This window comes from Apus apus, chromosome 1 (assembly GCF_020740795.1).
Source record: "Apus apus isolate bApuApu2 chromosome 1, bApuApu2.pri.cur, whole genome shotgun sequence".
Lineage (NCBI taxonomy): Eukaryota > Metazoa > Chordata > Aves > Apodiformes > Apodidae > Apus > Apus apus.
Genome location: NC_067282.1, coordinates 1,296,563 through 1,308,743, shown reverse-complemented (window position 1 = coordinate 1,308,743; position 12,181 = coordinate 1,296,563). Strand labels below are relative to the sequence as shown.

The following is a 12,181-nucleotide window of genomic DNA, read 5'->3' as shown; positions in this document are numbered from 1 at the left end:
AATCTTCCTGTTGATTAACCACCAGGTTATTTTAGAAGATAACCTCCTATTCATGTCGTGATTTGATGTATTCAGAAAGCCATCATGTAGAATTCATCCATCTAAACCAAAAATCACCCTCAAAAATTCTCCTTCCAGAAAGGTCAAGGTACAAACTTTATCCAAATCCACACCACAATACTGAACGAAAATTATCAAGGGCCAGAAAGCAGCTTGGAAAACATTCAGGACTGTGTGAAAGCAGATATAGAAGACCCACATTTGATGAACATTAAGGTGGAGCTTTGAGCACATGCCAAAATAAAAGCAAAGTGGGTGAGAAGTAGAGTCTTGTCCAAACCCATCCTTGTGCTGGAAAGCACAAAATTGCTGTTATTTCCAGTGGAGGAAAATAACTGTGTGTTTAGGAGCTCATTTTATCACCCCAGCACTGCTGGAGCCTGCAGCCCTCTCACAACGGTGACAGTTTTGAAGAGACTATAATTCACAGAGGTTCTTCTTTTTTTTTTCCCAAGCCTCTAGTGCTTCGACTGTGACATCAAAGTTTCCCCGAGCTACAGTATCTCCAACAAAGCAGCATGCATAAATTTGGTGGGGAAAAAAGAAAGGGTGAAGGAAAATGGGGCAAAATGCCTCTGAGGAACTCTCTGCTCAGTGGAGGATCAGACAGGTCCCCTCACAGCAACGTAGCCAGCCCTACTGATCTACCAGCTGAAACATCTACCGAAGTCAAGGAGAATATTCTGTGACTGAAGTAGCTCAAGAGTTATTTGATGTTCATTTCCATTTGCTGTCGACCACTCTCCTCCACCAAAAGCACATTCCCAAGCAATTTCACACCTTAGGTACAACTCCACACATGCAACTGGCACAAGCAAGTAGAAAGAAGGAAACCTTAACACAATATGACATTTGATAGCTAATTACATTTGACAAAATGTTAGAAGAAGGAGTCTTCCAAGGCTGATTTTGTAAGGTGCTTAGGAGATCAGAAGAACACATGGTAAACACAATCCGTGGGGAAAACCACAGATACACCTAAGCTGAGATTTTCTTTTTCCAAAGCACTAATTCTCTCTGAGCTAAATTCTCTCCATATCAGAACACGTCAGGTCCCCAGCAGTCCCACAGTTAGGGTAACATATTTCGACGCCTTTTTCAAGTATTAAAGATGACATTTTTAGACAACTCAGTTCTAAAGATGGACTTCAAACAGACATCAGACTGGCTGTTCAAAATAAGATTAACTCCACCAAAGCATAACTCGAAAACAACAACAAAAACCAGTGGCTAATGGAGTTTAAATCACCACCCCTAACAATAACTCCACGTTCTCCAAATAACAGGCTCTGGCCACTGGGATCCTCATTTCTACAGCAGGATTATTCCAGCACGTGGACCCAAGTCTCTCTGTTCAGCTCTGCAGCCAAGTCCTCCAACTCCCAGCTGACTCCCCCAGCAACTTCTTGCATTTTTTATTTGTCTAAAGGAACCTTCTTTTCATCCTTTTTTCTTAGGATTTCCAGAGCATCCTCTTAGGAATTAGGTCCATTTCTTCTCACTAACCTTACTGCACTAGCCTTGCTGAAGAGTTTTTCCTGCAAGCCACATTCCCACTTGGCTCCCTGCTGGGAACTCTTTCTCCCTTCTTTAAGGGATTATCCACTCGTTCATGATCATCTGCTCTCACCACCACATATGGACATTCACAAAGGAGCCACGAACACCAGGCCTACCTGCATATGCCATGTTCTTCGGGTTTCCGTAGGGAGCCCCAGGTTGGACGGGGCTGTAAACAGGGTTCATGGTGGAAGACCAGGAACTCTGAGGACAAAAGAAAAAGCAGATTTGAGACGACGGCCTTACATTAGCTCCAGAGTCACCTCCTGTGCAAAAAGTCTTCTGCTACACGGAAACATCACGTTATCATTCAAGACACAGAGAGCTGCAAGGGTTTCCACCAAGATGTTACAACCCCAAAGCATATTTAATAATTCAAGTTCTGGACCTCCCAGTTCATTCCCCAGACTTCTTCAGTGCTGCATATTCTGCCTGCAGATGTACCCAGAGCAGGTTCCTCTTACACATCCCTGCATTCTGGGGGAAGGACTCATGACCCCCCTTGTAGCTTGTGATGAACCAAGAGGAGAAGCCACAAATTCTGATAAGAATCCTCTCCCTTGGAGGAGCTTCTGGGTGAGAAAAACCAACCACAACAAAGAACGTGACCTTTCAGAAATTAGCAGATAAAAGGCCATTTGCTGCTGGGGGGATGGAAAGTGGCAAATATTTGTGAGCTTTCAGCCTGAGATGACTACAATGACCTCACACCCAAGGCCTGGGTCCTTTGCAAGGATGTGCAGGACACCCAGGGCCACCCACTGCTGTCCCCAGTCATGGACCTGACCTTGGCAATGAGATATTAACAGCCCTTCTGTTTCTCCCCCCCCAGTACAGATGATGAAGCAGTGCCAGGTGTGCACCTTGTGAGTTTTATTTAGAGGAAAGCAAAGTAACTTGGGAATTGGTGTCTAACTGTCAGTTAAGCAACTGGCTCAGTTAATTATCTTAATGAAGCACATTCTCAGTTCTGATTAATGGGAAAATCAGTCATTAAGCTTTATTAGGAGACGCATTTGTCTCCACAGCTATCTAGTGACAACTTCACACAAAAACCTCAACAATCTTCCTTCAAAATATGGGTTTTTTTTAAAAATAAATGTATTATTTTACAGTCCAGAAATAAAATTGTTCATTTCAAACAAGTCTCTCATGATGGATGAACAATTTGTTAGATCATTAACTCCTTCTGCTGTACCTCAGGATAGTAAACAAGTCAAATGTTCAATGGTAGCACCAATTGACTTGACAACAATTACTGCTTAATTAATTAGCCTTCCCTCCACCCTCAAGTTAGCACAGAAGGAGCAATTCTCAAAGCAAAGGAGATCATGGTTATAAAGCTGGATGAAAAAGCTACATGAGATGGGGATTTACACCAGAAGCTTCAGCAATGCATGATGCAGCTCTTAAAAAGAACAGCAGGAAAACCAAGGCAAAACTTCATGTCCATGAGACCTTTCAGCTGGGGATTTATATCAAAGCATAAAGGGTTTATGGGCATTTGGTCCTTGTGTCCCCAGGCAGCACTGTAAGTCTTGGTGAACCTGTCCCTGGCAAGTGGGTGTTTGCCTTCTGGCTTAAGCTCTGGCTTACAGGAGAAAACCCAATGTCATCTCTGTCTGAGATGGTGAATCGCAGACTGGTTTGGGTTGGATCATCTAGTTCCAACCTCCTGCCACAGGAAGGGACACCTCCCATCAGACCAGGTTGCTCCAAGCCCCATCCAACCTGCCCTTGAACACTTACTGGGATAGGGCAGCCACAGCTTCACTAGGCAGTCTGTTTCAGAGTCTCACCACCCTCACACCAAAGAATTTCTTCCTAATCTTCACATCTATATCTCCCCTCTTTCAGCTTCAAATCATTCCCCCTCATCCTATCAGTCTATGTCCTTGTAAAAACTCCCTCCCCAGCTTCCTTCAGTGTCCTTTCACAGGCCTGGCTTTTAGGCTTCCATCTGGATCCCATTCAACCCCAGAGGCTATTTCAGTGTTGGAAGTGGCACAGGAGCCACTCACACCTACCCATCAAACTATGGACAAACACATTCAGTGCCCACATATACTGTACGACACCTTCCTACCACTGCTTTAAGAAAATATGACTTCTTCATAGGAAGATGGGACTTCAAAACTCATCTACATTCCAAAAAAATATTTTCTTTTCTACAGTGGGTGGCGGGGGGGGGAACAAAAAACTTGAGGCCATTCCCTCTGGTCCTGTCGCTTGTTCCTGGGGAGCAGAGCCCGACCCCCCTGGCTCCAACCTCCTCTCAGGCAGCTGCAGAGCCAGCAGGTCTCCCCTCAGCCTCCTTTGCTCCAGGCTGGACACCCCCAGCTCCCTCAGCTGCTCCTCACAAGTTCTCCAGCCCCTTCTCCTTCTGCTCCAGCCCCTTCCCCAGCTCCTTTGCCCTTCTCTGGACACGCTCCAGTCCCTCTGTGTCCTGGCCCAGGGCACCTTCTTTATCTCCATGACTGTGCCCCCCCTCTTGCTCTTTATTTTTCTTGCCTCTCCCACTATTAACTCCTGGACAAGGATGGAGCCACAGCTGAACTTTAAAAGTGCCTTGTTCAGTGCAGTCATCACTTCATTTGCACTTTCCTGGGTGTAAAGACTCCAAATAAATAATAATTTGGTGAAAATTGCCACATATGTCTGGCTTGCAAGAAGTGTTAGACCAAATGGTAAAAAGAAATACTCTCAGGGAGAAAGATGAAAGAAAATGCTTTTTAGCTGAGCAAATCATGCTAGGAGTTCGAGCATATTGTGAGGAAGAGGCTTGTGCTTCCTCCCTGCTTGGTATGCAGGGTGCTCTTCCCAGCCAGCACGAATGAGTTCAAGCAAACAGCATTTCAGATGGATGGTTCTCTTTTCTTTTCAGCATCCAGCATTAAAGCCCACTCAGATGAGCTCCCGACACATCCTGCAAGACAATACCCCTCCCAATCACATTTTAAATTCATTACAGGCACCACATTGTGGCACTCGACGGAGCGACACCAAAATGGGAATAAAACAGGATTAGCAAAATTAAACCTCCCTCGCCACGATCATGTGCAGCACATGCTCGTGGCCATGAATACACAACAAAAAGAATCCTAGAAATGAATTATAAACAGACAAACACAAGTGTTGCTCTACTGCACGGAGCTGCCACCGCTCCCTAATCCCCGCCACCGTGATGCTCAGTTGCTTAGAAGCTGCTGAGACCCCAGCAAGGAGCTGAAGGAGTAACTCCAGTAGGAATGTCATGGGAATAAGCTTCTAGCAAACAGTCTCAGGATACTTTCTGGCTGTAACCTGGTTACATTTTCATCTATTTAATCTTTCCTGTGAAAGGGCACGGCGCGCTTCCATCTCACTAGGAAATTGCTTCAGATGAAGGGTAAACAGAAATACACAGGAGGTCAGTGGTTGGGTGACCACCAGGCCACCAAGCAGGCCAACACGTCAGTCAAAAGGCGTTTGCACGGGGGGATTTCAAACAGCACGAGAAGGGAAATGAAAAAGCTTCAGCTGTCAATGCTGAGCTTGAACTCGTCGTGCTGTGAAGAGGCTGCAGGGCTGCGCTCGCGTGCTCGAGCCTCACTGGGCTTCATGCTCTGCATCGTGCTCTGCTGCTGCTGCCTAGGTAAGAGGACTCCATCCTGCTTGTGTCAGGAACAGTGTGGCCAGCAGGACCAGGGCAGGGATCCTGCTCCCATGCTGGGCATGGGGAGGGGGCACCTGGAGTCCTGGGGTCAGTTCTGGGCCCCTCAGGACAAGAAGGACATGGAGGGGCTGGAGCGTGTCCAGAGAAGGGCAAGGGAGCTGGGGAAGGGGCTGGAGCAGAAGGAGAAGAGGCTGGAGAACTTGTGAGGAGCAGCTGAGGGAGCTGGGGGTGTCCAGCCTGGAGCAAAGGAGGCTGAGGGGAGACCTGCTGGCTCTGCAGCTGCTGAGAGGAGGTTGGAGCCAGGGGGGTTGGGCTCTGCTCCCCAGGAACAAGCGACAGGACCAGAGGGAACGGCCTCAAGTTGTGCCAGGGGAGGCTGAGGTTGGATCTGGGGAACAATTCCTTCCTGGCAAGGGTTGTCAGGGCCTGGCCCAGGCTGCCCAGGGCAGGGGGGAGTCCCCATCCCTGGAGGGGTTTCCAAGCCCTGGAGATGGTGCTGAGGGACACGGGGCAGGGGTGGCCTTGGCAGGGCTGGGTTAATGGTTGGATGTGATGATCTGAAAGGTCTTTTCCACCCAGAACAATTCTTTGATTCTGTGACTCCCTCCCACATTCCTGGTGACACCCTGGGGCTTTGCCTACTTCATCCTCTGCCTGAGGAGCACTCAGAACACTCAAACACCAGCACAGGTATCACCACCACCGTCAACCTACTACAGACTCAACAGAACTTCTTATCCTGCTGTTTTTCTCTACCATTCATTTACTTTATGCCTTTGAAAACACCATGACCACCTTCGCTGTTTCCCAAAGACATTCAGGCCTTTTGCCTTCAAATACTCTTGGGCATGAGTCACTTTTTAAACATAAACAAATTTTAATGCAGGTATTTCTGTGCACACGTTGGTGGATCTGGCATCTCCCACAGCTCTCCCGCTGTCCCTTCCAGAACTACAGGTATTTCCCACTTACAGCAGACAGAAGCAGAGGAATAGAATGATGACACTGCAGGAGGTTTTAAAAATCCTACAAGAAAACAATCAATCTGGAATGCAACAAAGCTCATGAAGTTATTGTTCATTTTCTATTCAGACTAAGAATAAAAGCTTTATGAACAGAGTGTTACTGGGAAATAATTCTGGTTTACAGGGTTCTCAAAACAGTGACACTGGTAGGTGTGTCTTCCAGGTTCTCCAAAAATTAAGTAGCAGCTCTAAACTTTAATTCAGTTGTAAAGAGAAGAGTAAATAATGCAAACAGGAGCTTTGCAGGCTGCCAGACCCTCCCCCACCTTGGTTCCTGTTAGTCCTTGTGTCAAGGTGACTTAATTCAACTTCCCGTATCGCTTAGGTTGTGATTTGCCTTCATCTTTTGTGACACTGGGATGTAGGAGCTTTTGATAGACACGTTCTTTATGCTTTTCTTTAGCAGGCAAGTGGTGTTTTCTCCTCTGAACATCCTGCACAGCTGCACCAAAGCCCATTTATTTCACAGAAGACGGCACAGAACCAAACAGGAGAGAGGGAGAACAAAGAAAAAAGGCAAAGCAAAAAGAGACGTTTCTTCCTTCATCTGCACAGCACCTCTTTAAATTCATTTTATACAAATCACATGCTAATCATATTCAGCCAAAGCCTCCTGGAACATGAAAAGACCTCCTGACCTTACACTACATTCGAATTCCAGTAATTTTCTGACAATTTTTCAGTAAAGTCATTTGAAGCTTGACCCTCGCTTGGGATCTGCCAAACAATAATTGAATTAACTTCCGATTCATCTGCTAAAGGTTAATTTTGGCAACCTCCAAGGCTCTGTCCCCTCTTTCCCCCAAAAAAAACTCAGCTCTGCACAAGCTCAGAGTTCCGTAACATGATGTGGTTTTCCACAATTAACACATCCTCTTTAATTTACTTCTTTTTTAGCTCTACCGTAACTACAAGTTGATTAAACATAGAATCATAGAATAGTTCAGGTTGGAACGGACCTTCAAGATCATCTTAGATCCAACCCCCTGCATGGGCAGGGACACCTCCCAGCAGCCCAGGCTGCTCCAAGCCCCATCCAACCTGCCCTTCAACACTGCCAGGGATGGGGCAGCCACAGCTTCTCTGGGCAACCTGGGCCAGTATCTCACCACCCTCACAGTGAAGAATTTCTTCCAAATGTCACCTAAATCTTCCCTCCTTCAATTTCAATCCATATCTCACCTAAAGCAAAATATTTAACCTGTTAAAGACCTTAAAAAAGAATTAGGTCAAAGTTAACGCAATTAATCTTGCTTGTGTAATATAATGTTCACTTTATACTTCAGCTATGCCTTGGTGTTTACACAGACCAATCTAGATCCTTCCAAAGCCTGAATATAGCTTTTTTTTTTTTTTTTTTTTTCTGCAATTCTCTCCACTTTTCACTTTCAAAGAAAATTTCAGCCTTGTTTTACCTGGAGAACTTTAAAATCGGTGCAGCAAACCCCAGCTGCTCCAATCCTGCAGCACTCTGCTGCTTTGGAGATTGGAAGAAAAATATTTTGCTGAAAGAGTGGTCAAGCATTGGGACAGGCTGCCCAGGGAAGTGGTGGAGTCACCATCCCTGGAGGTGTTAAAAAAATGTCTAGATGTGGCACTTCAAGAACATGGTTTAGTTGTCATGGTGGTGTTGGGCTGATGGTTGGACTTGATAATCTTGGAGGTCTTTTCCAACCTTCATGATTCTGTGATTCTATTAACTCATGCAACCAGAGCAGAAGGGTCATCGTGGTCCTCAAACCATCCTGCTGATATGACTACTGATTTTCATATTGGTTGTGCCCTGTGACAGGGCAAGGGGCAATGGATTTAAACTCGAGCACAGGAAGTTCCACCTCAACATGAGGAAGAACTTCTGTACTGTGAGGGTGACAGAGCCCTGGGACAGGCTGCCCAGAGAGGTTGTGGAGTCTCCTTCTCTGGAGACTTTCAAGACCCGTCTGGATGCCTTCTGAGTGATCTGCCCTAGATTTGATCCTGCTCTGGCAGGGGGGTTGGACTCGATGATCTTCAGAGGTCCCTTCCAACCCAACCACTCTGTGGTTCCATGCAGGGGTAACTAGCAGCAAGAGCTAAGCAAGAAGCTTTTCTTCTCTCCTGAGAAAGCTTTTGCTGTTTCAAAAATTCCACATTTGAAAGACACATTTGATTTCAGCCTTGCTCACAGTCATCATCTGAACCCTTTATTTCTGGGAGCACTTCCAGTGGCACTGAAGATGTGCAGCGGAGCCATCGTGGAGGAACAATTTAGCAGCCAACGTTACTGCAGGCCAGCAGGCCTTTGTTGGTGTGAGCCAGACTGGGGCTGGCACATCTGCAGCCCTCAGGGGATGAAGGCTTGCAGCCAGCATCAGTGTTCTTCATGCATGGACCACCTTCAGAGGAAAGACACACCACACAGCTTTACTCCCCAGTCTAGTTTTCCTTTAGAAGAGCTGGTTTAAATAACAGTGATAGGACAAGAGGAAACGTTTCGAGCTGAACTGTTCCAAGCCCATCCAAAGTGCCCTTCAACACTTCCAGGGAAGGAGCAGCCACAGCATGTCTGGGAGTGGGAAGGGACAACTCTCTGGTGCCAACTCTCCACCAGGACATCTTTGCACCGGGACACCGGCACAGCCCTGTGCAATCTGCTGATCCATGGAGAGATGTCCCAGCAGAGAGATGTCCTGGCAGACAGGCAGCAGGAGAGAACTGTTCTGCTGAGAGCTGGTGGCAGACAGTTGTCCTAGAACCCCCTGGGCAACCTGGGCCAGTGTCTCCCCACCCTCACAGCAAAGATTTTCTCTCTAGGATTACATCTCTATCTCCCCTCTTTCAGCTGGAATCATCACTCCTTGTCCCATCCCTCCCTGCCCTTGTCCCAAGCCCCTCCCCAGCTTTCCTGGAGCCCCTTCAGGCACTGGAAGGTGCTCTCAGGTCTCCCTGGAGCCTTCTCTTCTCCAGGCTCAACACCCCAACTCTCCCAGCCTGGCTCCAGAGCAGAGCTGCTCCAGCCCTCCCAGCATCTCTGGGGCCTCCTCTGGACCCTACCCAAGCTCACAAGGAGCCACATTCCTCTCACCAAATGCCTCTTCACAGATAAATAACAAAATAAATCCACAAACATTTCATTTGAGAAACGTTTGACATCTAAAACAGGACCGAGCCCTTGCGCCTTCACTGTATGAAAAATTAAATGGCTAATTTATAAGCACAAAGCAGCTCCTGACTTTTGAATTTGCTGATCTCAGGCTAGCCAAAAATAAATGCTGAGGCAGGAAAAATCTTGACCTTTCATCTGCTGAAGCTGACGATCTGCTTCAAAGCCAGAGGATTCCAAAAATGTGATGATTCAATTATGTTAGACAGTGTATTAAAAAATAGTAAAGGGAATCCTTGTCCTAGCCTGAGAAAGCAAGAGACAGACAAGGAAGACAGAATCAGTTGTTGCACTTGGTGGCAACAACCAGTTGCTCAGTGAGCCTGGACCTGGTGTGCCAGAAGATGTGTATTTCCAATTATTTGAATTAGGTAGAGCTTATAAAAATACCTTTATGGGCCTCAGTAGATGAGAAATCAGTTTCCCTACATGAAATGTCAGCAAGGAGAAAAAATAATAACAATGTCAACACAGCTGATGTTGTATTAGCTTGTTTCTACAGGAGAAAACATCTGGATACAGATGAATGCTGGGATGTAAATTCCTTGCTTTTTATCTGCAAGACTGTTGGGTTTCACCAGCAGGTCACCAATAAATAATTGGACTTTTAAAAATATCTCAGGTATCTATCGCTGTGTGTCCCAAACCATTCTCAGTAGTTCTCAAATGCCTTTCCTGATATATCCCTACTCATTTCTTTAACTGGAGGCCTTGCTGAGTCTTCCTTTTGAAGTGAGCCTGCTGAACTCTTTTATTTAGTGCTCTCATGCTTCTCTCCAACTGACCCACATCCTCCTCCAGTTGATTATCTCCATTCTTTTATCTTCACAATTCTACTTCATTGTGTTTTGCAGTAAAGACTTCCAGGATACAAAGTTTGAAGACTCTTCTCTCTGCTCCCTTCTTTCCCTAAATGATGGTTTTGGAGATTCAGGCTGGTCATTAGGAAAAGCCTTTGGACTAGGGTGGGTGATGAGTTACTGGACCACGTTGACCACAGATTTGCTGGAGGTTTTCAGGACAGGTCTAAGCAAGGCCATGGTTGACCCAACGCAGTGCTGGTGAAAGCAGCCCTGTGAGTACAAGGTTGGACTGGATGGTTCTAGACATTTTCCCAACCAGCATTTCTTCTCTGGTTCAAAATAATCTGTGGTGTAATTCAGCTCTCAGATCTCCATGGCCCTCCAGAGTCTCAGACTGTAACTTTCTTGGAGTCAGATGCAACCGCCTTCCCAAGAATCACAGAGTCACAGAATCATGGTTGGAAAGGACCTTTGAGGTCACCGAGTCCAACCAACAACACAAATAAACCCAAACCAACACCAACAATGACACAGACCCCCCCAGAAAACACCCACAAAAAACCCCTACAACCTCAGCCACTAGAGCATGCCTTGAAGTGCCACATCTACATGTTTCTTGAACACCTCCAAGGACGGTGACTCCACCACCTCCCTGGGCAGCCTGCTCCAGTGTCCAACCACTCTTCCAGTAAAGAAATTCTTCCCTATATCCAGTCTAAACCTCCCCTGCCACAACTTCAGGCTTCCTGCTGTTACTTACTTGGGAGATGAGCCCAACACCCACCTCCCTACAACCTCCTTTCACATAGTTGTAGAGGGCAATGAGGTCTCCCCTCAGCCTCCCCTTCTCCAAACTAAACATCCCCAGTTCCCTCAGCTGTTCCTTGTAGGACTATGATAAAACTTTGGCCTTTCCTAATGGCACCCAGTCAGAAGTCTCCATGGCACTTGGCAGGACACCAGAAATGTTGGAAGGGTGGTGAGGGAGAGGACAGCATTCACTCTTTTCCATTGATGGATTTCCATGCTATAGCTTATCACTCAAACCGACCATGTTATGATCCCTCACAGGACCATGAAAACCTACTCACCACACCAGCTACAATGCTAAACAAGCACTAAATAGTGTCCAACTGACATTTTTTATTAACTTAGTGCAGAATTTCACCTACCATAAAATTACTGAGGCTTTGGCTTTAAAATTTCCCTGGGTTATAAACATCTATCCTGTAACATCACCCCCTCGAAAGAAAAAAATTAAAATTAAGCAGAATCATATCCTTAAGTTTTCTTTCTTATCTGAGGCTTCTTGAGCTGCTTCAGACTTTTCTCACAATCATTGCTCTTTCATAGAATCATGGAATGATTTGGGTTGGAAGGGACCTTAAAGCTCATCTAGATCCAACCCCCCTGCATGGGCAGATACATCTGCAACTAGATCAGGTTGTTCAGATCCCCCTCCAACCTGACCTTGAATGTTTCCAAGGATGGGGCATCTCCCACCTCTCTGGGCAACCTGTGCCAGTGTCTCACCACCCTCATCATAAAAAAAAACCCATTCCTTTTATCTAGTTGGAATCTCCTCCTTTAGTTTTAAACCATCCCCCCTTGTCCTGTCACAAAGTCCTATTGCTCCTTCTCCTAAGAGAAGTGACACTTTAATGGTCAGACATAAAAAATCAAGACACAAAAATAATATTAATAAAAAGACAATTTATGGTAGCATTAAATATAAGCTTCCTCTCTTCCAAGCTCTTTAAAAATATTAAATAATCCATCACGGCTGCAGCTTGTGCTGCTGAGGAGCCTGCAGGAGAACAGGGAGGTGAGGAGCTCAAGGTAAGAGAGACCAAAGTGCTGGGACCCAGATTTGGGTCCTGAGCATCAAACTTGCTGCCATCAGGATATTGTTTCCAACAGAGAAGACTCAGATACT

At 46.1% G+C, this 12,181-nt stretch overlaps 1 protein-coding gene across 4 annotated transcripts in view; it reads right to left on the bottom strand.

Moving 5' to 3' along the window:
• Positions 1–12,181, bottom strand: part of FAM168A (family with sequence similarity 168 member A) — a 227,080-nt gene that overhangs the window by 108,245 nt on the left and 106,654 nt on the right. For all 4 annotated transcript variants that reach the window (XM_051608793.1, XM_051608796.1, XM_051608794.1 and 1 more), the window contains exon 3: positions 1,737–1,824. In XM_051608793.1, coding sequence (XP_051464753.1) covers positions 1,737–1,806 — 70 coding nt within the window. In that variant the 5' untranslated portion in view covers positions 1,807–1,824. The remainder of the gene's footprint in view (positions 1–1,736; positions 1,825–12,181) is intronic.